General features: G+C 37.0%; 1 protein-coding gene across 6 annotated transcripts in view; it reads left to right on the top strand.

The window, feature by feature from the left end:
• The first annotated feature begins 969 nt into the window (after positions 1 to 969).
• GOLGA4 (golgin A4) overlaps positions 970 to 27,994 on the top strand; it is a 62,397-nt gene continuing 35,372 nt past the window's right edge. For 4 of the 6 annotated variants that reach the window (XM_060781658.2, XM_060781656.2, XM_060781655.2 and 1 more), the window contains exons 1-12: positions 970 to 1,228; positions 4,401 to 4,493; positions 7,984 to 8,082; positions 12,295 to 12,357; positions 12,782 to 13,096; positions 14,684 to 14,731; positions 15,303 to 15,359; positions 17,283 to 17,381; positions 20,018 to 20,150; positions 20,564 to 20,751; positions 21,618 to 21,701; positions 23,177 to 23,324. In XM_060781658.2, coding sequence (XP_060637641.2) covers positions 1,151 to 1,228; positions 4,401 to 4,493; positions 7,984 to 8,082; positions 12,295 to 12,357; positions 12,782 to 13,096; positions 14,684 to 14,731; positions 15,303 to 15,359; positions 17,283 to 17,381; positions 20,018 to 20,150; positions 20,564 to 20,751; positions 21,618 to 21,701; positions 23,177 to 23,324 — 1,405 coding nt within the window. In that variant the 5' untranslated portion in view covers positions 970 to 1,150. Of the gene's footprint in view, positions 1,229 to 4,400; positions 4,494 to 7,983; positions 8,083 to 12,294; positions 12,358 to 12,781; positions 13,097 to 14,683; positions 14,732 to 15,302; positions 15,360 to 17,282; positions 17,382 to 20,017; positions 20,151 to 20,563; positions 20,752 to 21,617; positions 21,702 to 23,176; positions 23,325 to 25,467; positions 25,565 to 27,994 lie in introns of those variants that run through there. The other 2 variants (XM_060781657.2, XM_060781659.2) reach the window with 2 other exon arrangements.

The following is a 27,994-nucleotide window of genomic DNA, read 5'->3' as shown; positions in this document are numbered from 1 at the left end:
TTCTGTTGTCTTCTTCCACTTCCATGCATTGCTTATTTAAAAATAGTTCCTTATCTCTTCTGGCTAACCTCTGGAATTGCGCATTTAACTGGGCATATCTCCCCTTATTATCCCTGTTTCCTTTTGCTTTCCTCCTTTCTTGGGCTACTTCCAGTGTCTCAGCAGACAACCATTTTGCCTTCTTGGTTTTCTTTTTCTTTGGGATGTACTTTGTTGCCGCCTCCTGAACAATGTCGCGGACTTCTGTCCATAGTTCTTCTGGGACTCTGTTTACTAAATGTAGTCCTTCAAATCTGTTCTTCACTTCCACTGTATATTCGCTAGGAATGTTAGTGAGATCATATCTAACTGGTCTGTGTATTTTCCCTGATCTCTTTAGTTTTATTCTAAACTGAGCAATAAGAAGTTCGTGATCTGAGCTACAGTCAGCCCCAGGTCTTGTTTTCACCGACTGGATGGATGTCCGCCACCTTTGGCTGCAAAGGATGTAGTCAATCTGATTTCGGTGCTGACCGTCTGGTGAAGTCCATGTATAAAGCCGTCTTTTAGGTTGTTGGAAGAGAGTGTTTGTTATACATAGCGAGTTTTCCTGGTAAAATTCTATCAGCCTGCGTCCCGCTTCATTTTGTTCTCCCAGACCATGCTTGCCTGTGATCCCAGTTGTCATTTGACTTCCCACCTTGGCATTCCAGTCTCCTGTATTGTTTCTAGCACCCACTTTTTGCTTGATGTTCAGGCAATGCTTCTTGTAGGTCAGAGCACAGTCCAGAATGACTCCCAGGTATTTTGGGTGCGCTGCAATGCTCCAGTGTGATTCCTTCCCATGCACAGAGAGGCTCTATATGGCGTTGCTACAAATCCTGAAGCAAGTTTGGACCTTATCCTCCGCCGTACGCACTCGATTGTTTAGGGCCACGCTGGCCGCGCATGCGCACTGTCGCCTCGCGCGCCGCTTGTCTGAGGGGGAAGCCTAGTAAAGAGCCGGAGCGGCGGCGGCGGGAGGGGAGAGGAGCCCGGGAGGCCTTGGCACGACCCTCCCTCACCCTCGCATTGGTTCGGGGGAAGAAGTAGAGCGGCGTCCCCTTCCGCCTCAGCCAAGGCCCACAAGGAAAGAGACTCGGGCTCCGTCCCCTCACTCGGCCGCTTCGTCATGTTCAAGAAACTCAAGCAGAAGATCAGCGAGGAGCAGACGGCGCCGGCGCCGCGGAGTCCCTCGAGCCCGCCTCAGGTACGCCGCAAACGGGGCTTTGCGGGCCGCTTCCTTGTCAGGGAGGAGGCCCTGGGCTGGGAGGGGAGGAGAAGGGAGCCCGACTGAAGTGTTGGTCCTTTTCCGCCTGGGTTTTGACGTCAAGAGGTAAACATTGCCGCCCCTGTGCTGCCCCTTCAACTAGCGAAAGAGTTAGGCCTCGTTTCTCCCAGGAGCATGCATGCTACGTGCTGCTCGGAAACTGGGCCACTTCGGATTAGTGGGGCTCACTCCTGGCTAAGTAGTGGGCGGATTACGTCCTTGTTGACCAGGAAGTAAGGTCTTTCGCGCAGTATATGTAGCTTGGGAGTGCTCCTGGATCCATCGCCAAATGTCAGCCCAGGTGGCACAATGGGTTAAACCAGGCATCTTCAAACCGCGGCCCTCCAGCTATTTGGGCCTCCAACTCCCAGAAGCCCTCAATGGTCAGGAATTCTGGGAGTTGGAGGCTCAAACAGCTGGAGGGCCGCAGTTTGAGGACCTGGGCTAAACCCTTGTGCCGGCAGACTGAAGACGTGACAGGTCGGAGGTTCAAATCAGGGGAAGACCACAGATGAGCTCCCTCTGTCAGCTCCAGCTCCCCATATGGGGACATGGGAGAAGACTCCCACAAGGATGGTAAAACATCTGGGTGTCTCCTGGGCAGCGTCCTTGGAGTATACCGAGGTATACAGTTTGGCCTTCATCACTTTAGTTAGTGCTATTTATTTATTTATCGTGTCAGAAGCGAATTGAGGGTAGAGTTGTAATGTATGTAAAGACACAAAGTTTTAAAACTTGGCATTATACTAAATGTAATTTGACTAGTAGCTGACCACTTGGAGTGCCTCTAGTGTTGCTATAAGAAGGTCCTCCATTGTGCATGTGGCAGTGCTCAGACTGCATTGTAGTAAGTAGCTTGGTTTGCTCTTCTGCACATTCACATGTTGTGGACTCCACTTGGTAGCCCCATTTCTTAAGGTTGGCTCTGCATATCGTGGTACCAGAGCACAGTTTGTTGAGTGCCTTCCAAGTTGCCCAGTCTTCTGTGTGCCCAGGAGGGAGTCCCTTATTTGATATCAGCCATGGATTAAGGTTCCGGGTTTTAGCCTGCCACTTTTGGACTCTTGCTTGCTGGGGTGTTCTTGCAAGTGTCTCTGTAGATCTTAGAAGGCTATTTCTTGATTTAAGGCTTTGGTGTGCTGGCTGATACTTGAACAGGGGATGGGCCAGAGATGTCATTGCCTTGGTCCTTTCATTATTGGCTGCTACTTCCCAACAGATGTTAGGTGGTGCAATACCGGCTAAACAATATACTTTTTTCAGTGGGGTAGGGCTTAGACTTCCTGTGATAATGAGGCATGTCTCATTAAGAGCCACATTAACTGTTTTAGTGTGGTTAGATGTGTTCTACACTGGGCATGCATATTCAGCAACAGAGTAGCAAATTGCAAGGGCAGATGTCTTCTCTGTGTCTGGTTGTGATCAGCTTTTGTATGATATTATTTCTAGCACTGACTTTTTGCTTGATAGTCAAAAAGTGCTTCTTGTAAGTCAGAGCATGGTTCAGAGTAACTCCCTGCAGTGCGCCAATGGTATTCCTTCCCAGGTAATCCTCAGAGTTTAAGATGCTTGTCTGTTCTGAAGGTGAAAAGCACACGTCTGCATTTTAGATAGATTAGGAATCAGTTGGTTTTCCCTGGAATAGGAAAAGCTTTGGAGAGTTTCTGTTCAACCATTTCAAAGCTCCTTCCTTGGGTGCTGATGACATGATCATCAGCATAGATTAAACTCTCTGTCCCTTCTGGCAGTGGCTGATTGTTTGTGTAAATGTTAAACATTGATAGTTAGTGGGTTGTTGTAGGTTTTTTGGGCTGTATGGCCATGTTATAAAAGCATTCTCTCCTGACGTTTCACCTGTATCTATGGCAGGCATCCTCAGAGGTTGTGAGGTCACAAACCTCTCAGGAGAGAATGCTTCTAGAACATGGCCATACAGCCTGAAAAACCTACAACAACCCAGTGATTCTGGCCATGAAAGCCATCGACAATACATTGAAGGTTAGTGCTGAAAATGCAGAAGAATCTGGAGCAGCGTCCTTCAACTTCAAGAACTGAGCACAGTGTGCCCTGTATTAAGGCTGTCCTGAATGCTTCTCTACCCACTGTTGAGCCCTGACTTTGATCTGCTTGATTTCCTTTCCCAAGCTCAAAACCCACCTCAAAGGATGTCCTTTTGGGACAGTTGAAAAACATTTAGGCAGCTGCATCTCAACTCCACTGTTATGGGGAGAGGTAGCAACAGTGGAATCGCTATATTTGATTGTGAGGAGTTTTGAAGGGGATAGACTACAATTGAATGTATGTTCATTTTTTTTTAGAAAACATTCTTATTACTTTGGGGATGGATCGGATCACATTTACACTAACATATATGCGTGCACACATGCACAGGTTGAGCATCCGCTATCCGTAATTCTGAAACCTGAATTACTTCAAAACAATAAGTTGTCTGTCTGGATGGCTGAAATAGTGACACCATTGCTTTCTGATGAGTCAGTTTGCAGTCAATCCCCTATATCTATATATTCAAATCAAGGCTGGTCATATTTTGGTAGGTCCAGAGGCTAGCTATGGCTCCCTAGGACCTCTCTCAGAATATGCTTTTAATGAATAAATGCACACACATAAGGGAGGATAAAAAATGTCATCCACCACGTTTTCCTTCTCAAATAATCAGTGACCAGTTTTATAGCTTGGGCATGGGTTTTTTTTAAATTAAGTCAGTAGTGTTTGAAAGGAAGCATGGGACTAGTTATTAATTGTAAATACAGCTCCTTTTAATGTTACTAAAATATTTTTAAATATGCCCAAATAAATGATCTTACATCAAAACATCACATATTTGACACCATTGTGTATTTTTAGTAAAGTATGAAAGTACTGAATGTAACTATTCATTATTCAATTTTTATTATTCAAAATTGATCCATATCTTGAATTGACCTGTAATGAGATCTGCAGATCTGAAAGTATTCCTATAGAACTTGTAAAGCTTTTTTTAAAAATATATATCAGAAAGTGCTCTAAACTATGAGGTTGAGTGCAATAAGCACTACATGTTATCATATTGTCTGCATATAAGAAGTAACTGTCTATTCTTGTTACTACACAGGGACCCTCAACATCTTCACCTTCAGTAGTCAGGAGCAGAACATCTTCTCTTGTAGAGCAAAATGACGAAGGCGGTTTAACACCCAGCAAAGAGGTGGGTTTACAGTCTAGCAACTAATAGGAGGAAGCCAGAAACAATGAGAAAAGAGGAGCAAGACTCAATGAAAAATTTTAACACTGTATGTCAAAACTATGTACCACAGGACAAGAATGTTGAAAGATAGTGCAAGAAGACAAACTCACAAAATTGTATGAAAATTACAAATGGTATAGGTTAAAAGGGCCCATTCAAAATAATGTCAATTTCAGCATTATCCTCACTTAGGGTATGGAGTTTCAGACCTCATGCCATGAGTAATGAGCTTAGCAGTAAACTTTGTAAATCATAATATTAATGTGTTGAATGCCATGTGACAGGATTAAATATTAGACAGATGGGTTTTATAGGTTTTCTTTCACCATGATTGTTCAAAGAGAACTTTATTTTAAAATAAGTTAGAGAGATTTTATTTTCCATGAAACAGCTGGAGCCAGATGGAGAGTTATGTTGAGCACCCATGTGGCTAACATTAGTTTATTTGCACATGGTCTAAGTAAGACCAGAAATTTAAAAAAACACTTTTTGAAACACTTTTTGATGTAGTATTCTCTAGCATAAGGAATCTGAAGCACCTTAGATATATGCATGGCTACAGTGAAACATCAGACTTCCTATGATCATGTGGGGAATTAACGTATTTTCTTCCTGGTAATGTATACAATTTTCATTTTGCAATATTATTAATTTATCAGTAAAAATGTAGCATTTAAGGATCTCGGGGGAAGCATATAGGCAGCTCAAATGTTCTATTTCTTTTTTCAAAAGAAAAATGTCATACTTGGATCATTATCTTTTAAAATAAGAATTTAATACGAGTTTAAATTGTGCAGTTCTTGCAATCTGAGTTAATGATCATATGTTAAAGTCACTGAATCAAAACGTTTTTAGAAAGGGAAGCGTACTTAGTGAAAATTGTAGTCTTTTAAGATGCAACATGATTCACAATATACATAGCAATATTCAGAAGAATATATCATGGAAGAGTATTTGTCTATTAATTATCATTTATGTTCTTCGAACATTCTAGTATATAGTTTATCATATCTCAATCTGTGGTATTAATTATGGTCTTTGTTTTACAGTGAGTTTGCTAGAGTGTTTGGTTTTATTTTGTCTGTAAAAACCGGTAGGGTGTTAAGGAAAAGTTTGCCCATGCCTGGTATAAATGCTGCTGCTGTACCAAAATCCATAGCTCCTGGTTTTGCAATCTCATTTTCAGATTTAGAAAGGATGGTGTTGCAAGTTAGTGGTGGACCTCCTGTCTTAGTGGTCTTTATTTTTGTTCCCCAGAATAGTACAGTGCCACAACATAGCGTCTCTCTGAGAAGAAAGCTGCAGAGTAAATGCCAACAACCAGTTCCCCCTTCTTTCAGAGACTATTCAGATCTGCACCATATGATGGTTACGTTGTTTTAAGGCTTTCAGTAAGACATGATTTCTGAGCAGAATATTGTTGTCAATGTACTAAGGATAGGAGTAAACAGAAATGACAGTTTTGTTCCCATTTTACTAGCAGCAGTCCCTCTCCTTTCAAATTGGATTCAATACCCCCTACTTTTAAGTAGCAGAAATCCATTTATTTTATAGCTCTTTCCCTTGTGTCTTCATAGGCATAATTGTGTAGTGTGAAAGTCATTATGGTTGCTGTACCAATGGTTTAAATTTCCTCCCCTTGTATTTTGTTATACACCAGTATCTATTTTATAGCAATCACTATATATTATACTGTATTCTTAATTCTATTAGAGGGTAGGTGCATTGGCAGAACAGGCTCTACATTGTTGCTTGACCTGGGCATGAAAGGGAAAGATACAACCAGAGAAGACGGTGCAGATACCCCCAATATCTGTGGAGTGAAGCTCATGAGTAGTAGATGTATCACTGACTACATGCCACATGGAGGGAACCAATTAAATTGTGATGAGAATGTGTCTCCAGTCCATCCCTGACATCTATAACCTGCAAAACAATGTTTCAAGTGCTCCCAATGTAAGAATAAAGGATCACAGTTAGCAGCTTTTATTTTTATATTCTGAATTTGAATGTGCACATTTCCAGCCCATTAACTCATGGCTAGAATGTGATTAGCATAAAATAATATATGCTCATAATTTTGTTATAACAAATGAATTAACTTGTTGATGTCTGGAAAACATCTGTCTTAGAGAAGGTACATATTTATACATTTGTCATTATTAAGGTTTATGAATAGTCAAAATAGCACTAGAAAGTAGTGAAGAAAACAGCTTACAGATTTATGAGTACCATACAGATTTATGAATACCATAAGCATGGCAATGAAAGTTTCACTATCAAAGCAGTCACTAATTTGAATAGGAATCTGCATATATCTAGGAGTAAATGTAACTAGAGCCCTTTCTCATAAGTCATACTGATATATCAGTACATATTTACGACGTTTCCCAAAACATTACAATTCTGTTATGATTCTATGTTCATTAAAAATCTGTCTTGGATTGTTAGCATCTTATTAGATACTATGTTATCGTTAGCATATTTTTATCATAAGCTATGATGCCAAAATCTCACTTTGGCTGTAACAAAGGCCTAGCTATCATTAAGATTAATTCCAAGCAGTCTACACAGGGCTCTAATTCCTGCTGAATATAATGGTATCCACAGGAGTTGGAATACTTCTGGCAATACTCAAAGCAGTTTTTATGAAGAAGGTTTTGAATCCGCTTGTGTAGTTCACATCCACGTTCTGAAGCACAAGATGCGTAAGATGACACCCACATAGCTCTCTGGAAGAGGATACATGTAGAGAACACACAAAGTCCTCTGTGAGATATGGAGCCGTAAAGGAAGAGGAACATACTTTTGCCATGTACCTAAAGGGAGGACACAAAGTAAGGGCAACTGCATATGTGTGCTGTCAATGTTCACTGGAAATCGATGAAGAGCAATTTAAATTCCACCCGGGAGTATGGTCTCTATTTATTTTTTTATTTTTTTGGGAAAAGCAGCTATATTATGGACTAAAAAGTTCTTTCTATTCAGGAGTCACACTATAAAACTCCTTGACCATTTACACATTCAAAAACACCCAAGGAGGAGAGCTGCATTTATCAGCCTTGGACTATTTGTATTACTTACTACCCCATTCTCTAGGCTACTTGGCCCGATATATTGTTAAATGGAGTCAAGGATGACACAGAGCACCTGTACCATGCTTGTGACCTATTAATATGCAAGTACTGTTCTAAAGAAGTGTATAGTTCAGTTTTTCAGTTTTTATCTTTTCATACCTGTACATACATCTTTGCTGGTTTGAATGTTTTGTTTAACCTTCATTACATTCTGTTTTTGTCTTTTTACTTTGGGTAACTGCATATTTTGTGCAGTTTTTGTCATAATGCAGATTTTTTAATGAAACAAACATGCAACGTGCTTTTATTTCCTTCCCTTTTTATCTCACTACTTCATTTTATTTTTCATTTTGCTGTTTGCATCAATGATGCAGCTGCTAGCTGGGATGATATCAGAGCCTGCTTTTCTTTCTGAGTATACTATCTTTGCTTTGGATCCTACCAAACGACCTAAGCCACCGAATAAGAGTGTGGTGAGTCTCCTCACTCTCTCTGTCTTAGTGGCAATTGACTGAGACAAGAGGATACAATAATTCTGGAAGTCTTCTCATGCCTGCTGTTTGTTTATATGCTCACTAAAACAGAACAAGTGCCATATTGCTAATCCTGTTCTAAACGTCCGGGCACATGTTTTTTAACTAGTGGCTTGGGAATTTGATAACATTGGCTTAATTTAACATCAGCATTAACACTGCTATCATTCTATCTCTTTGAAAAAGTCAGTGTTTGTAATTTTGTAGGATTATTGAAAATAGTAAGTATTTTCATATTAAAATATTTTCAGATTTAAAAATAAAATGTATTAACTATTAAATAAATTTTAAGATATTTTTTCAGGTGAAAAGAAGAATAAATTTCAAAAATGTAATATATAATTGTAGTGACCAAATCAGCCTCCAAATATAATGGTTGACATTCTTGCAAATAATATGGTCTGCAGTACTGGCAACACCAGAAACCAATTCCTGGGTACAGAAGAAGCAGAATGATTTTCTGATGGAGCATCTGCAGAAAGGGCAGGGGTAATTAAAATGTTCCATCCCAGGAACCAACATCTAAGCCACCAGTTATGCTGGATCCTTGTCCTTCCTGGCTCATTAAAGCATCCAGTAGGGGACTGGGCAAGTGGGTAAGCCAAATGGTGACTGCCTCATTGAAGCAATACAAGGTTGGATTCTGCCTGATGGCAATTGTGTTTAGGCTTTTCTTAATCCCCCCCCCCCCCCAAATCTCCTGAATCCCATCTTATTAGTCAATTTTCACCATGTCTGCAGCATCCTATTTGGACACAAGATTTTAGGGTGTGTTATGGCTGAAACAGATTAACTAGATCCATTTCAGTCTGGCTTCAGAATTGACTATTGTACAGAGTTAATTTTGGTTACCTTAATAGATTACCTATACAGGGAACTAGACGGGAAGTTCATCCCTGATGGTTCTATCAAATATTTCAGTGGCTTTTGATACTGTGAATCATGGTTTCTTTATGTGCTAGTTCTTGGAGGCAGTGATTTATAGAAGCTTGCTTCCTTACTTGAGGGGCAAACCGAAAAAGTGGTTGCAGGAACTTTTATTCAGCACCCTAGCCCACAGTCCTGGCCATTGCTGGGAGAGGTTCTCTGCATATTTGACGTTAGTGTTTTCAGTGTGTAGATGACAGTCAATTCTTATCTTTGCTTTCACCAAGGAAGCTGCCTCACTTTGAACCAAAGTCTTTTAACAGACTGGATGAGGGTAAACAAATTGAAGCTTAATCCGGACAAGACAAGTGTTTGTGGTCAACTGAAATAGGTATTCAACATGGGTTGGATTAGGTTTCACTCCCTCTGAAATGTCAGGTTTATAGTTTGGGCATACTCTTCGATTCATCCATGAACTTTCATGTCCAGGTTTTGGCAGTGGCTGGGAGTGTGTTTGCACAGTTAAAACTAATGCCTGTTTCCAGAGAAGGTAAGATCTGACTACAGTGACAAATGCTTTGAGTCTATCCCGGTTGGATTACTATTCCAGGATTACTATAATATACTTTATGTGGGGCTGCCTTTAAAACCTATTTGGAATCTTTAGTGGATTCAGAGGTGCTGATTTTGATCTGTAAAATCCTACATGGCTTAGATTGAGGCAGTGAGAAAGCCATCTCATTACATCTGAACACTAATGTTGATGTTTTGTTTAAATTTATGTTGTTATAGAATTTTGTCTGATTACGTTCAGTTTAATTTATTGATGTCAGGTTTAATTTATTGATGTTAGGTCTTAATTTGTTGGTAGGCTTTAATATTACTTTTATATGTGGGGGGTTTTCTGGGATTTTATGTTAGCATCATGTGTTTTATGTAGGCATTGAATGTTTGCCATTGTTATACTGGAATCCACCTCGAGTCCCCTTGGGCAGATAGGGCGGAATAAAGATTATTGTTATTATATTACATCTATCTATCTATCTATCTATCTATCTGTATTTTACCAAAGAGTGTAGCAGTACTATAGATTGTGTATCCATTAAACAAAATGCTGTAGGCCAAATCTTTTTTAAACTTTCGACTGCTGGAATATTTGCATATACATAGTGAGATATCCTACTCATGGCATATAAGCGTAATAAGTTCATTTATTTTTCATATATACCTTATACATATTACCTGAAGGTAATTTTGTACACAATATTTTAATTATTTTGTGCATGAAACAATTTGTGTACTTTGAATCAATTGGAAGGTAGTTGAGAAAGGTGTTACTTTCTCAACCACCTATGTGGATAATTTTGGAGCATTTCGGTTTTTGCATAAGCAACATTCAACCTATAGCATTATAATAGTAACTAATAAATGGGTGAAATACTGAAAATGCAGATATTTTCTTTATTTGGATCTGTCAGTTGATTTTATGTTAAGTTCAAAATCAGCTCACTTCTTCCAAAAAAAATGATTGTCTTACAATCTTCTAATTAGGATTACTATATAGAGTTAGTATAGCATGATCGTATAAATCAATTCAGAACTGACAAATTGTGTTCCTTCAGCAAGCTTGGAAGCATCATCCCTGTTTTTCTAAAAATGGACCAATTCTTTGGTAAAATAGCAGAAAGTGGTGCTATGTAAATTGATTCTGAGACTGCCAAGGAAGGATATTTGAGTTGGGCAATATCTAGCACTTATTTTTACAAGTCAGTTCTGTCATGCTGACCTAATTCTTAGAAGTGAAAATAATCTAATGGAGGCCACAGTTCTATGGTCCCTTAAGTACTTTAGGTATGGCTAACAAAATGTAACATCTAAGGTGGCTGTCCTGTTGAAATGAGCTGAACCAGATATTCAGTGTGCAGCAAATGTCGCAGATATTTTTCTTGACTGTTCATTTAATTTTCATTTAATTTGGATAATGTGGTGATGATTAATCTCATATGAGCCAGTGGTCAACGAGTGCTTCATATATAATAGGCAGTCATATAATGTGTTGATTCAGAGAAGAATTTCCAAAGCCGATTATGAGATGACATGGGAGGAATATGTTCAAATGGGGGAAAAACTCTCCCAGATACTTTCTGAGTATATCCTGGAACTGTCTTGATTACTTGGCTTTTTAATTCTGGCCAGTGTGTTTAAACAAAACTTAATAATACAAAAATAGTTAACACATTTTCTGAAGTTCTTGGAGAAACTTGGGGACTATGTTGAGAAATGAAGAGATGTTGTAGAGCAGTAGGTCTCAATCTGTGGGTCCCTAGATGTTTTGGCTGTCAACTACCAGAAATCCTAAACTGGCTGGGATTTCTGGGAGTTATAGGCCAAAACACCTGAGGACCCAGAGGTCGAGAACCACTGTTGTAGAGTAAATAAAATTTGTAATTTTTCAGCCACGTTTGATTTATCCTAGCATAGGGGAACTTACTTTTTGGGCACTTCTTGAATATGTAGGGAGAGTTGCAATAGTGTGTGGTTTGTTTATTCATTCTGATATTATAATTCATTGTGATAGTTTTGTATCTCAGGATTATAATAGAATTTACTTAGAAATCTTTATAAAGAGTTTGTATTTTAAAGCTACAACACACGTTGCTAAATTTAGAACAACGTATCTAAAATTACAGATACTACTGTCTTGGAATAGCATTGATATAGCAGTAATTCTAAGATGGTTTTTAATTATGTCTCAGTCCAAAATAATTGCTTACAACCAAGCAGTTTATTTTTATTTCCAATTAGCCCCCTTGCCCCCCCAAAATCAGAGTTAGACAATAGTTATTGTTTGAAGTCTTGTTTCCTATTTCCCTTCTATGGAATACAAATATTTTGCCAACGTATTTGACTTTTTTGTACAAAAGAACCATATTTGTGATTGTTACCCAGTTTTGAACTTCTTCCCAAAGAACACATTCTGAGTGTAAACCAAATATTTAAAGAATACTTCTTCATCTGTTTTTCTTCTACTAAATTATTAAACACTGCTGCTTATAGTTCTGTATCGTACATGAAACTGATTCACCCATTTACTTACCTGTTTGATTTAGTGTGCATGGCAGTATCTTAATAAACAGCTGAAAAAGTAAAGGTACTAATTTTTTACTAAAAGAAATGGAATTGAAATGCCACCGCAGGATTGTGTAATACAGTTCAAATTAGATGCTAAGAACAATACTTTGTTGTTAATATGTTCTTTTTTACCTTCCTTTTTGGACCCTTTAGAATGTATCTAAGCAAGTAATGCCCAGCACAAATAATAATGGAAATGAACTGTCTTCCCCACAGGTGCGTATCAACTGTCCTATTTTTATAGTCATTGATTTTTTTAGTCTTATTATCTGTGATGCATTCCTGTTTAAAGCAACACATATGTTTTGATGTTTGCATCACATACACAGTTAAAAAAACATAATTTTGCTGTATAAAATACATTATTTTTATGCTTCAGAATATTTAATATAATTCCAAAAATTTATCCCTTACTGTATAGCCTTATAGTTTAACATTTCTGGGAAATTAACTGTATATGTTGTTGCTTAAAAACAAAATGTGTTCGCATATTAAGTATTTGCATTTTTTAAACTTCATAATTGATTTATAACAGAAGTAAACTGTCTTTGGTAGGGGAAATGTTCCACTTACATCAACATATTTTGAGATTTTGAAGAAAAAGTTATGGACACTCGGTGATTATATTTTTCATTTACAGCCTGGTGATGTCCAGTCTTTTGCACAGAAACTACAGTTTAGGGTTCCTTCGATGGAATCATTGTTTCGAAGTCCCTTAAAAGAATCTCTGTTCCACTCCTCTTCAAAAGAATCTTTAGTGCGAACTTCTTCAAGAGATTCACTGAACAAACTGGACTTCGATTCTCCTGGTCCAACATTTGACCCACCTTCTGATGTTGAAAGTGAAGCAGAAGAACTGCCTGGAAATGCAGACAGCCTTCCCAAGGAACAGCTGTTGCAACGACTGCGAAGGATGGAAAGAAGTTTAGGCAGCTATAGAGGAAAGTACTCTGAGGTAGGAAATTATTTGATTTCATCATGAGCAATGTGGAAATCAGAACTAACCACAGGGGAAATAATCATTCTTTTCTGGCATATTTGTGTCAGTGCAGTACATGATTATGGAATGTAATATATATGAAATTAGCTCTCTTAGGGCCCCTCCACACAGTCATTTAACCCAGAATATCAAGACAGAAAATCCCACAATATTTTCTTTGAATTGGGTTATCTGAGTCCACGCTGCCATACACTCCACTTCAAATGAGATAATGTGGGATTTTATTCAGTTGAGTGGAAGGGGCCTTAGATTATGCAAATCTTAAGATAAGTTATTTTCAGACTTATTTGAAACTGCTTATGTATTTCTTTCCATGATCAGCTGGAATAAACATTAAATCAGTAGTTCCTCACAGTGCTTCAAGTAGAGTACTATGTTACAGGCAGTGTTCATATTTATGTCAACATTACTGTAGTATTCTAATCAAAGTTTATTGATTAGTCCACTGACCGTATCAACATTAAAAACAAAAACAGAAACGTACACAAATGGAAAATATTCACATAATAGTGAACTAATTGTAGTATTCATACAATGCTGTACAGAGTATATGTTATGACCTTTATAAGAAGACCATATCTAGTTATTGTAGTCAGACACTAGCTATATCTTGACAAATGATGTTTAATTGTCTAGTCATAATCTGTCCAATCAAAAGCTTAAACTTCACTTTGAATTCACTTGGTATTTACAAGTTTTCTTGGTGAGTATTCTGATGGAGTTCACTTTTGTTCGGAAAGTCATCCAATCTTATAGTATTTTCACTTTAACCCTTTAAATACAATTTTTCACTTGTCGTTCTGACTGCAATGATTTGAAGGATTGAAAATTAGCTGTGGCTGTTCTACCCACTTCTGAACAGTGGTTAGACTACTGCTTATGAGGGAGGAGAATAAGGTGTTTTGGCTCGTAATGGGTGTGGGGAGATAGGTGATGCTTGACCTTCCTTCCACAAAATTCTCCAACTTTTCCCCTAGATTTCTGAACACATGCTTCACCTTTATGCCTCCTGTAATTAATGAATGACACTGCTTTGTTGTTTTGTTTTTTTTTAAAAAGTATATTCAAATAGTGGTAATGTGTGATGGATAATATATGTGCCAATAATTCATTATGGGAGTGTAAAATAGATTTATTTCAAAAATTGTCTGACACTAAAATCATAAATTTACTATAATAAAAGGTAACATTTTAAATTTATGACAATAATAATAATAATAATAATAATAATAATAATAATAATAAACATGTTATTTCTTATCCACCTCTTCCCAGTATTCGAGGCAGGGTACAACAGAACTTTAATACAATAGATAGACACAAACAATTTAAAAAATAGTAAAAACACAAAGATTAAAGCACCTTGAAATAATTCATATCTATAAAATGCTGGGTTTATATCATTGAATCATATAGTAAATGTAAAACTGGGTGATGGAGAAGAATTTTTTTTGGTGATGAGAAATTTTTTTTGCTAGATGATTTGACTCAAGTATACTAAATTTGATTTGGTTTCTTAACTACCTTTTATGTACTTTTCAGTTGATCACTGCCTTTCAAGCTGTGCAAAGAGAAAAGAAAAAGTTACAGGTAAGAAAAAAAAGATATATAATAGTCTTAGGTGTTTAAGACAGAGAAAAGTACAAATGATTGTTCCTTAGCTTTAAAGCCTGCCATGAATGCTGTAAAACATCCTATTAGGAAGTAATCTAGAATTCCGTATTACTGACTGAACACAATTGTTTTCCTGCACTCATATTCAACTAAACTCCAGCAAAGATACTTTAAGAACTGGATTTTCTGTAGTCTGTAGGATTCAAAGTTTATCATTTGTGGTTTCTATAAATCACACACTTGGAATTTCTAGTTGCACAGAGCCTCTCATGAAACATTATCAAGCTGATTTTCTTTCGATAAATAACTAGGAAAACAGCTAGATCAATATTTATTTGCAGCATGCTAGCATAAATGTGCCTCAGCTAACTTTTCCCCCAGTTAGAAAAATCATAGACACCCTAATGCCAGACAAAGCAGTACTTACAATTGTGGTGGTGTTTTCCAGGAAAACATGCTCTTGATTTAAAGTCTTTAAATGGGTTGATTTGGATGTTGCTATTTTTTGCCATTATTGATATTATTGTTGATGTTAATTCTGTTTCAGGGAATATTGAGCCAAAGTCAGGATAAAGCACTTCGTAGAATTGGTGAGCTGCGAGAGGTAACTGCTAATTCCATTTGTATATATAACGTCTCCATAAAAAAAAAGATGTTACATTTTATATATCATTAATTCTTTAACACAGCATTCCCCAATCTGGTGTTCTTGAGATGTGTTAGATTACAGCTCCCGTGATCCATAACTAGATGATTATAGCCCATCTATTGTTGGGAGGCACCAGTTTGGGGTAAGGCTGTATTGAAATTTGTGTATAATAGTACAGATAGTACACACAATTTGATCTGTGTTTTAAGTAACACTAGAATTAACTGATATTTTCAGTTACAGTGATAATATTAAAGATGATTGATTTAGTTATGCCATACCAAAAATACCATTTTCACAAGGCAACCACTTATGGTCTGTTTTCCCATTTTTTCCAAGTAAATATGTAGTATGCTCAAGTGGTTTTGAAATGTAGACAGCACTTCTTTCTTCAAACCTTTCTTTGACAAACTCAAACCACATGCTAGGAGCAAGATTTTTTATTTTTCTATTAGTTGCATTTATGTTAGTTTCATAATACTGAAAAAATGAGTTGTGCTTCTAATGTGCCATAGCCCAAATTATCCTGCTCTTGTACTTTTCAACTACAACTTGAGATGCAGGGATAAACAGAAAAAGGTTTTCATATGAAAAGTCATCAGTGAACTGCTTCTATTAAAGGTACAGCAAAAGGAATAATTGATAAGTAGGCCATCATCTTTTTTTCATATGTTTTATTCAAAATTAATATTGGTTATTTTGCATTTTTTCACTAGTTGGCCAACAAAATTCCCCCCGCTTCAGCTTTTTTACTAGTGTTTCTCCCAGTATATTCCCCGACAAAGAAATTTTACAAGCCATTCAAAGCAAATATTGAAGGCATCAATACTGTTTTAGACAATTGCTTAGTACGATGACTTCAGAATTTGAATTTTGCTGAGGATAGATAGTGGGAGTTATGAAATTTAGACCCTGTGCTTAAAGATTACATCTTTAACAAAGTATATGTCTCTCTATTTTGTACAACAGCATTTTTCGTAAGTTTTCAGCTGAACTGATAAAAATGATTCCAAACACTGTACAGAGTACACAGAGATATTGCAGAAAACCTGAAATTGTTCATACGAAGCAGCAAAACTGTTTTTTTGTGATTGTCTACAGATCAGGATTGGCAAACAGGGTATTAGCAGGCATTGTTATATGATCTTGCTGGGTGTAATTTGACGATTTGTTAAAAACATACACATTGCAGAAAAAGATTGTTAGTGGAAGATTAACTTTCAGGAATGCCCAGTTGCTATTCATATGTTTTCCGAAGCACTCCTAACAACCTTCTGAAAGACAATTATGTTCCCTAGAGGTATTGTTTGAAAACAACAGCTGTATTTTATATATGCCACTGGACTTAGTGGATATGCTTTCTTTTGTGCCCTGTTCTATCAATAAGGAAGTATATGGATTAACACAACCAGTCTCTCCCTCTCTCTACTGCTGCTACCTTCTCCTGAAAATGCTGTGTTAATAGTCTCTCCTTATCTCTCCCTTTGGGAAATGCCAGTAAAGTTTTTGTAAAGGATGCCTCTATCTTACTGTGTTAAAATTAAGAGGCTAACTGAGGATATTGTATTCCAGAGGTGAAATTCATATTGGAAGGAGCAAAAAGGGGTAGAACTATGGCTGAATTTTATAAAAAGAGAGGCTCTACAGAAATTTATGGAGGAAAAGAAATTCCGAGTGGTGCTACTGTATAGCCCTCTAGTGGCGAAGAAGAATAGGCAGGAGCTCTTAATATCAAAATAAATTTAGATTTATCCACTGTATTCAAAATAGTGAAATATAGCTTGACCTTTAATTTGCCTGTATATATTGTTTAAAACAACATCTTAAAGCGGTTTTATGCTTTTAACTAGAAGTACTTTTTTTTAAAACGTTTTTTAGGAACTCCAGATGGATCAACAAGCCAAAAAACATCTTCAGGAAGAGTTTGATGCTTCATTAGAAGAGAAGGACCAACTCATCAGTGTCCTGCAGACTCAGGTATCCATGTTTGAGCCATACATATGTTTTCAAAGAAAAAAACCAATGTTTTTCTCATTCATACGCACGCACACACACACACACACACACATTTTTATTTATTTATTTATTTATTTGCGGTGTTTGTATACCACCCTTCTCAACCTCAGAGGGGACTGAGGGTGGTTCACAGTGTTGCATACCTAACTCTATCCTATCAACTGTCAGTAATGCATTACTTCTAAATCTGTTACCCAGGTGTTTGATTCTCAGAATCATATGAAGGGAGACATGGCGATTTGTAATATTGCGCAATAGGCCAGTATTGATTAAATAGTTTTTTAAAAAAATAAGAAATTGTCCTTAACTGTGAAGAGTCATCCTGGGATGGCAGGAAGAATGATCCACTACGATTGGGTTTCACTCCTGCACTCTTAACTGAAATGGCATGACCCACTTTATGAGATTGATATTTATTGCAGTTTGTTTTGTATTCTGCAACTATTGTTGCATTTTATTGATCTTAATCAGGGGGTTTTGTGATGTTTATGTTGGTTATTGTTGTTTTGTGTTGTTATTTTTGCACTTTTTGTATGTTGCATCTTTGCAAGTCCCTCCTGGAGATGGTGGCGGGGAATAAATAAAGTATTATTATTATTATTATTATTATTATTATCCAGGATTCCTTTTCAGTTGATCTGTTATGTCTCTACCCCTTTCTCCCAGTTTTACTATCAAGTCTTAGCTAACTTAAATTCTTGTAACAACTTTTACTTACCAACAAAAATGATCAGAGGTCTGGAAAGCATGCCCTATGTGAAGCTGATTAAAGAGCTGGTTATATTTAGCTTGCAGAAGAGAAGGTTGAGAGGAGATATAGCTATGTTTCAGTGTTTGAAAGGATGTCATAAGGAAGAGGGAGTAGGCTTGATTTCTGCTGCCGAATAACAGTAAGAATAATAACAACAACAATAGGATCAATCTAGTGTTGTCTTGGCATTGAACAATTAAATGGTAGCTATAGCATGGTTTGGTATATAAACAGCCAATAATTCCCCGTCTGGAAGGTAAACAGATTTGCCAAAGAGAAGGTTGAGAAGAGACATGACAGCCATGCATAAATATGTGAAAGAATGCCATACGAAGGGGGGAGTAAGCATGTTTTCTGCTGTCCTAGGGACTAGAACTCAATAGAGCAATGGTATCAAATTACAGGAAAGGAAATTCCATCTGAACATTAGGAAGAACATCCTGACTGTGAGAGCTATTCAACAGTGGAAATCTCTTCCTCAGAGTGTGAAGGAGGCTTTTAAACAGAGGCTGGGTGGCCATCTGTTAGGGGTACTTTGTGCTTTTCCTGCATGGCAAGGGACTGGATTGGATGGTCCATATGGTCCCTTGCAGCTCTATTATCCTATGATTCTAAGGAGTCTGGATCTTACCTGCTCAACTGAAAAAGAATTTTGCCATTCTGGTCAGAGTACGGTGGAGAAAACAGTTGAAATGGATTTCTCCTCCTCATAAAGATTGGGAGAATGGCTGTTCTTCTGATCATACTGGTTGGTACTCTTCTACTTCCTCTTCATACAAAAGTAAAACAACTTCCTGCTACCCTCCTGGCAGCTGGCTAAGAGCTTTTTTTCAGACAGGTTTTTAAAGGAGAATGTTTTTTAAGATCAAGACAAGGGGTGCTGTTGTTTTAGCTATAAATAGGTTTTTAATAATAACAATATAGTAATAACTTTATTTTTATATCCCGCCTCCATCTCCCCAAAGGGGCTCAGCTTTCATGGAGCCAAGCCCAACAGAACAGTTTAAAACATAACACATTGAAATGCATATTGACAAAAGGAGAACAAAAGCAATATAACGAAATAAAACCCAACATTCTACAGTGTATAAAATGAATATCAAACCAACAACAATTAGTTTTAAGGGGTTTAACTTACTATTTTTTATACAGTTAATATTTAATCCTATTTTAATGTTTGTACATTTTCAAGTTTTATATTGTATTGTTTTCCTGTAAGCTGCTTTGAGTAGTTTTTTTTTTTTTAAAGAAAAAGCAGGATACTAATAACAACAACAGCAGCTCAATGTTGGCTTGGCACTGAACAGTTAAAAAGTAACAGTAACATGTTTTGATGCATAAACAGCCAAAAACCCTCTGTCAGTACTAGGAGGTAAACAGATAAATGACTATACTGGATCACTGCTGATTTGCCTTAGCTACCTTGAGTCCTAATTTTAGGAACAATTATAAGAATAAATAAAATGCCTGAAGTTGACAGGGTTAATGTTATGGTTCATTTTGACTTAACTGTTTTATAAATGAGAAATGGGGAAAATCAGAAGGTCATAAATCAAACTTGCTTATAAGAACTTACATATCCTGTTGGATTAGACTGAAGGCCTTTCTAGTCCATCAGTCTTCCCACAGTAGCAAACCACATGCACCTGAGAAGCCCTCAAGGAGGCTGTGAGTTTCCTTCAGCTTGCCTTTCCAGCACTAGTATTGAAAGCACTATTGCCCCTGGAGTTGGAAGAAATATGTTAATCCTTTCCTGGGAAGTATTTTAGTTTTTGCCTTCAGTTTTTAAAGGAAATTTTAAGGGAAAAGGTCTATTCATTAGATGGATATTATTCTGTTTACATAGGTATCATTACTGAAAGAACGGTTGCAGAATAAGCAAATAAGCATTGAACTGCCTGATGCAAATGATCAGACTCAAACACAGCTTCAGAGTCCAGCAAAGGACACAGATACAGAGAATGACTTGGGAAGTCCTGGTAGGTTAATGTCTTCAAAAATGCTTTTTAAAATCTAGATAACACCCAGAGTTGTATGGGATAGATATTCTACATGAAGTGAAACATTTGCTTTGAGTAACTCTCTTTCAATAGGATTTGATTTCTCCCATTTACCTCCTATGAAGCAGCAGTCAATCATGTTGGGTTGTCTTCCTATTTCTTCCCATCCATCCTGTTTATAACAAACTATGTTGAATTGATTGAGACCCTATGAGATATTAATTGAAAAACTGTCGCAAAATATGCTGCAGGATGTCCCACAAGAACAATCTTTTGCAGTTTAATAAGCTTCTTCCATGTTTTTATGATAAAACCAATTAAGAAATGACATTTATAACCCAGGAACAAAAATTGTGTTACATTGTCTATCATAATTGTCCATTGCTTTGTAGTGGATGATGGGGATACTACTAAAACACTGGAAACTCTTACTCAGCGGGTTAAACGTCAAGAGAACTTGCTTTATCGATGTAAAGAAAAACTTCGATTGCATAAGGAGCACTCAGCGCAGCTGACCAATGAGAAAGAGGCACTGCAAGAGCAACTAGATGAAAGACTTCAGGAACTAGAGAAAATAAAGGTACTGAAAAAAATCTTAGTCATCAGTTCAAACATTGGTTTTGCTTAATTGATACCATATATCAAAATGTATCAAAAGTAATTTTCACACGCATAGACTAATAAACATTTTTCGTATTGTCCATGAGGAAGGGTTAGGTGAGGTGGTAAATATGCATACTCCTTTATCAGTATTATTCAGATTAATGTAAGATACGTTGAATACATCAGAATTTTCCAGAAATGTGTTTTGAACTATAAAAGGCTAGACTTTGACATTTCATATCCATGAAATGTGGTGCGGAAGGAGAGTACTGGAAATATTTTGGACTTCCTGAGAGACCAAAACGAAACAAAACAAAAGATCTTAAAGTTAATCAAGTCTAAAGTTAATTGAGCCTAAACTCTCCCTAGAAGCCAAGATGATTAAACGGAGACTTTGAATGTAGCATGAAAAGACTATAAAAGGTAATAATGTTTAGTAAGGTAGAAGGTCATAGGAAGAGAGAAGAACAGCATTACAGGTGGTTAGACTCATTCAAGGAAGTACTGAATTTGCAAGACACAGTAACTGTGTGACCCATGAGTTGCTGTACATTGAGGTTAACCCGACAGTAGTTAAGGACAACAAAAAAAGCTTTTTCAAAAGTATATATTTTTTGTAAATGAATACAAATTAAATGCACGAAAATGTATGAATTCTGCAATATGTGGTATTAGTATGGTTTCAAAATAGAATATAGTAGGTCCAAGAGCATCCAAGGACAATCAAATACAAATAAATATGCCCAGAGTTGTGTGTCTCTCATTGAAGCTCAGCCAGATGGGAAAAGAGCTACTTCACATGAATATATATATAATGCAAGTTCATTTTCTTCTCTCTCATAGGATCTTCACATGGCTGAAAAGACAAAACTGATTACTCAGTTACGTGATGCTAAAAACTTGATTGAACAGTTAGAGCAAGATAAAGTAAGTATAGAGACAGTTTTATTGTTTTAATGATTTTTTATTTCTCATGGATGTATTTTTAAATTTAATTTATGTCTAACTGTAGTGTATAATTGTAATTGTTTGTACTGGCATTGAATTTTTGCCATTACTTATGTGTAAACCTCTTTGAGTCCCCCTCGGGGTGAGAAAAGCAGTATACAAATACTGTAAATAAATAAAATAAATAAATAATAGTGCACCTTAAATAGCTATTGCTTCATATTTATTCATGTTTAGAGTTTCATAAAAACAGAATTATTTAAAAATTGAATTCGAGGTGTGTTTATATATATATATATATATATACACACACACACGTTTTATTGATAAGCTCATCAGCCGTATCAAAACATTTAACAAACACATTTAACACATACACACATATCATACAACCAACATTACAATCAGAGTTAAAATAAGCAAGCTTTTAACAAGGGGTCAAGATCCTGATCCAGATCAAATATCTGCACCACCCCTACAATTTACACCAGTCGACTCCAAATATGCAGTTCTCAACTGAGTTGCTTTAAATATTGGCTGCCGTTCATTGGCTGCCTTTAATCTTCCGGTCCCAATTCAAAGTGCGGGTGCTCACCTACAAAGCCCTAAACGGTTTGGGACCCGCCTACCTGCGTGACCGCATCTCCATATACGAACCCACGTGTTCCCTTCGGTCATCTGGAGAGCCCTGCTCACGATTCCACCTGCGTCGCAAGTGCGTTTAGTGGGGACGAGGGAAAGTGCCTTCTCTGTGATGGCCCCCCAACTCTGGAACGCTCTCCCCAAGGACATCAGACAAGCCCCAACATTGGCAATCTTTAGGAAGAGCCTGAAGACCTGGCTGTTCCAGTGTGCCTTTCCAGATTAGGAAACTCCAGGCATCATGTCCCAAATGCACTTTGTCAGAGACCAGGATTGTCTGCACATTGCACCTACCTCCAAAAAACCTCTACATACCTCCTGTCAAGTTCAGCACTTTTAAATTCTGTCAATTACATTTGGCCCGACCTTTAGGTTTTAAATGTGTCATGATGTCATTGTTTTAGTGTTTTATTGTTTTGCTTGATGTTTTATTATTTGCTTATGAGTTTTACTGTGATATTTGTATGTTGTTGTTGTTGGCGGCCTTGGCCTTTGTAAGCCGCATCGAGTCCTTCGGGAAATTTTGCAGGGTATAAATAAAGTTAGTATTAAATAATAATAATAATAATAATAATAATAATAATAATAATAAATAGAAAAAGTGCCAATGTGTGTTAATGTATTTCACAGTCGCAGAGGTCTGTAAGCATAGAAATGCCACGATAGCCTTTAGAGCTGTGTATTCTTGGTTCAGAACATACTATTGAGTTTAAAATGTATTTTTTTAAAAAAAAAATAGTGATATTGTCTTGTGTCTATGTTAAGATGTTGCATTTAAGCATTCACACATTGTATTTCTACTGGTATTACAGGGCATGGTTATAGCAGAAACAAAACGGCAAATGCATGAAACACTGGAAATGAAGGAAGAAGAAATAGCTCAGTTGCGTGCCAATATCAAGCAGGTTGTTCTAGAAAATGAAGAGTTAAAAGAACAGAAAGAAAAGTCTGAAAAAGCTGGTAAGGCATTGCAATAATTGTTACTTATTTGAGCAGGAAATCTTTTGGCATTGTTTGTTCGCCCTTTTGTCATCAGCCATTATAACAATTGCATTAGCTTCCCCCTCACCCACCAATCAAAATGAACATCATTGTGAGGCTCTGTGAAAACTGCCCAATTTTCTTGTTGTCAGTCTAGTAATAATAGAGGCTGTAAAATTTTGACAGAAAAAACAACTGCTGCTCTCATCTTTTTTAACATTGCTAGAGGTAAGTATTCTTACCATAGTGACCAAAAGATGCTTTGTTAATTTAAACAACCTTTAAGCATACTGTAGAGCAGTGGTTCTCAACGTTGTTTGGTCATGGAAACCTTCAGAAGACCTATTTTTTTCCTTTTGAACCCTGACTCTGTCCCCAATTTTTTTTTTTGTGAAACCCTGTAGCTGTCCATAAGCACTGTGAGCCCACGAAGTTCTTCCTTTTTTCATCTACTTCTGTTGTCTTGAATGTTTTGTGTAACGTAGTAGGTTTGGAAATAAAGAGATTTAAATTTGTTTTTAAAGTAGGGGTACATTGGATTTCAATAAGGTCTTCATTCTTTGGTACTTTAAAAAAAAGTTAAAGATTTTTTGTGGAAATCCTGTTATGCTTTTGCAGAAACCTGGGGTTCTACAGAACACAGCTCGAGAACCACTGCTGTAAAGTACTTGCAAATCAGGAATTAGCCTTATGAATATTCATACTCGTATACTAACTTCCTAGTGCTTTTTGCTTCCCAACATTAACCACAGTTTCATTTTATATGTGCAGTCATGCTGAAATAAATTACATTTTCTCATGGTAGTAATTTCAGCCTGTGGTTTAGAAATGTGCTTTGCCTTCTTAGCAATAGTAGTATGTTGTTGTTGTTGTTGTTACTGTTGTTGTTGTTGTGGTGTGCCTTCAAGTGGTTTCTGACTTACGGCAACTCGAAGGCAAGCATATCGTGGAGTTTTCTTGGCAAGATTTGCTCAGAGCTAGTTTGCCTTTGCCTTCTTTTGTGGTTGAGAGAACGTGACTTGCCAAGGTTACCAAGCTGGCTGAGCAGAGATTTGAACTCTGGTCATGCTTGGGATCCCTGGTTAATACTAATATGCAATGAGAAATTGCAGAAGGGAAGGAAGGAAAAGATATTCACAGAGACTGCTCTGTCTTAACAAAAATAGGTTTTATGTAGACAGTATTATGCCTGTACCCAGTCTAGACTTTTATCATACTGATTATTTCAGCTAACATCCTGTCCTTCAAAATGTTGCTATTTTCTTCATGTTAGTGGAAATAAGCAAAAAATCAGTTGTGTGGACATTATTGTGCATGCAGAATAGAACTGGGAAAATGAACCATTTTTTTTTTAAAGTACAGCGGGCCACAGTGGTGCAGCCGGTAAAGCTGCAGAAATTGTTGACCACAAGGTCAGCGGTTCGAATCCGTGGAATGGGATGAAATCCCGTTTCTAGACCCAGTTTCTGCCAAACTAGAAGTTCAAAAACATGCAAATGTGAGTAGATCAATAGGTACCGCTTCGGCAGGAAGGTAATGGCACTCCATGCAGTCATGCCGGCCACATGACCTACGGACAATGCCGGCTCTTTGGCTTAGAAATGGAGATGAGCACCACACCCCAGAGTCGGACTTGACTAGACTTAATGTTCTTAAAGCGGGCCCTTGATATCTGTTTGCGTTTAGTTCCAGGAGTCCCTATGGATACCAAAATCTGTGGAAGCACAATTGTGTAGGGAATTGTGCTGTTTATATAAAATAGCAAAATCAGGTTTGGCCTTTTTTGACTTTTTTTGAACAGGCAGACAGATTAAAAACTAGAACAGATTGTGTAGCTACTAGCTATGGGGTAAGGGTTACTCTGGAACAGTGAAAAACACCACTTATCCCTTCTGCTAATGGAATTCCTTCTGGAATCAGACACTATTTATAGAAGACTACATTTGGAGCCAACTCATCAGTTTAAGTTTCTAAAGAGCCACAAGTTGCTGTTTTAATTACTGTTTAATTAAGATTTTGTTGAGTATGATTTTAAGATTGAATTGAAAAGAAAAAAATCATAACAATTCCTATGTAAGATGACGATGACAGCTTTTCATTCTGTAACAGTATATGTATTGGATAAAAAAATCTCACTAAGCATCTTATTTTTGTGCATCCACACATGCCAATAAGTGAATCATGGTGCCTTTCCCAAGCCTTGTATGAACAGGATTGGGGTAAGGGATCTTTTACTTACATCACTCAACTGCTGCTTGCAGCAAGCTTTAGAAAGTAAATTCTATGCTTCTCAGGCATTATCAAAAGTAAGTGATCTCATCTTATTTCTGTTCAATGTCTTGACACATTTGGCAGTTTCTCATAATTGAAATTGAAATTTCTCAGAATTTATATTTCAGTCCCCCCCCCCTAAAAAAAAAACAAACAACCCACTGAGTATTGACTTCAGCAGCATAACACAATTTAGGATTTTTTTGGTATTTTTTTATTTCACAAACAGCATGAAACTTCTGTAGCATAAATATTTTCCTCAGAAAAACTCTGTTCTTTATTCAGATATTTGTACAGAGTCACTACCATTGCTTGGTTAGGGAAAACTAGGCACTTTTTATTACCCCCTTTGCACTTTAATTAATACAAATTGGTTGAAACATATAATGAGAATCTCAGTCGACCTAATTTGGTTCCATTTTACTGTCTTCAACTTTTTTCTGCTTTCTTCAGCTTTCACCACTAGATGATGCCATAGCTGACACATGACAGGATGTTCTTTTTAAAAAGAGGTAAAGATAGCTTTTATTGTACCAACTCTAGTAGTTGTATTTTTTTAAGTATTTTCCCAAGCTTTCAAACCACACATTGGTATTTCATCAGATTAAAGCAAAGCATGAAGCTTTCTTTTACATTTCTTTTCTGAAAATGAAGATTGTTTTAAAAACAATTACAAATTAGTATCTCTCTCTCCAGTATATCTCTTTTTGTAACAGAGAAAGAGAATATTTGAAAAGTAGTCTTGTGGCCCATATGTATGTCAGACATTGTTTTATCTGGCATCCATTCAAGTGACTTAGTGCTTCCTTATTATCTTGCAGAATGAAAGGAATGAAATCCTTTTTTAGTTTTTTGGTCTTTATTATTCAAACATCATTTATATTCCCTGCAACATTTTGCTTTTTCATGCAAAAGCACAGAATTGTATTAACACTTGCATTTGGATCATGACTGATGGAAAACCTGTGTGTCTAACTTTATTTAAAAGCTTGATGTGACTTGCTTTTTTTTAAAAAAAGAGTTGGACCAGTAAAAGGTACCTTCTTCTTTGTGGTTTTTGTGCTTCACACATTTGGGTTTTATGCCTGTAGATACTCTATTTGAAAAGTTCTAAGACTCAGAATAGTTTGATAGAGAGACCTACCACACATGATGCAATCCTCAGCTATCCTATTAATTTTTTCAGCAACTTTGGTTTGGGGTTCTTCTGTTGAGTAGCTTCTCCTCCTTTGGTTTTCTTTTCTCATTTTTGTCTTTTATTCTTTTACTTATAAAATTCTTCCCTTTTTCCCACTGCTATTTTTATCGCTTTAGCTCTGAGTTTCTCCTTTCACCCCTCATCCCCCCCTTTTTTCCATTTCTCTTAATATCTGTTCTAAACGCAACCAGAAAGTCTTTCTTTGCTGTGCCTTTTTATTTGGGGGGGGGGGGGGGGGGAGGGGGGAGATTTTGTAGAGAAATGGCCAGTTGAACAAGGCTTTGCATCTTAGGCCCTCATTAACATGCTTGATCACCTTCATTGATCTGAGAAGTCACTGAAAATGTCTAATTTAGCAGTATCCAGTTATGGCAAGTCCTGGATGTATAAACAAAGGATATATTTTTTAAAGGAAGCATTCTTGTTTTTACCCCAGAATAAAGTTGAACACCTTATTTATTATGTGTTTCTTACCTTGATAAGATGTTCTCTTCCCATCCCACCTCAGTGAAAGCTGTAGAATATTTTGAAGCATCTCTTATTTGGAAACAGTTACATTAGTGGAAGGAAGAAGAAAAAAGCCTTAGGACTTGTTTCATAGCCAGAAACACTAAGTGAATTTGAATACCTCTAGGTATAATTGCTTTACTATACCCATTCACTTTCTATTGATACATATTTCTTGCATTATTGGAATTAGGTATTTCAATTAGAAATGCCCTGTGTTTTTGCTTATATGTTAGAGTGCCTGAGATGCATAAAATTTTGCTTACTGAAAATAGAATGTGTTTCTGTGGAGTGCTGCTTCTTTGTGTTTTTCATGCTTTTTTCTTTCAACCACATATCTTTTTGCTTGTCTAGCTTTTTTCCTGTTTCTGTGTGCTTGTAAATATATTCATGTACCTGCATGTTTCTGGGTTACTGCATTTCAGTGGTTCAATCTTTATATGTATTGGAGATGTCTGGTTATTCTTCATATTGCCCTAAATGTATATTTTCCTTTAACCCATTCTATGTCCCCAAATGCTTTTTAGATAGAAGACTGTATAATGTTGAACACAACCACTTAGAAATTAGTTCTGTGACACCAGGAATCAAATATACTGCAGTACAAACTTTTATTGAGACTCCTGTATTCATTACAGAGCAAAGGTATACATTTCACTTAAAGCAGCCTTCT

Source organism: Anolis sagrei, chromosome 6 (assembly GCF_037176765.1).
Source record: "Anolis sagrei isolate rAnoSag1 chromosome 6, rAnoSag1.mat, whole genome shotgun sequence".
NCBI classification, from domain to species: domain Eukaryota; kingdom Metazoa; phylum Chordata; class Lepidosauria; order Squamata; family Dactyloidae; genus Anolis; species Anolis sagrei.
This window is presented reverse-complemented; position numbering and strand designations above follow the sequence as displayed.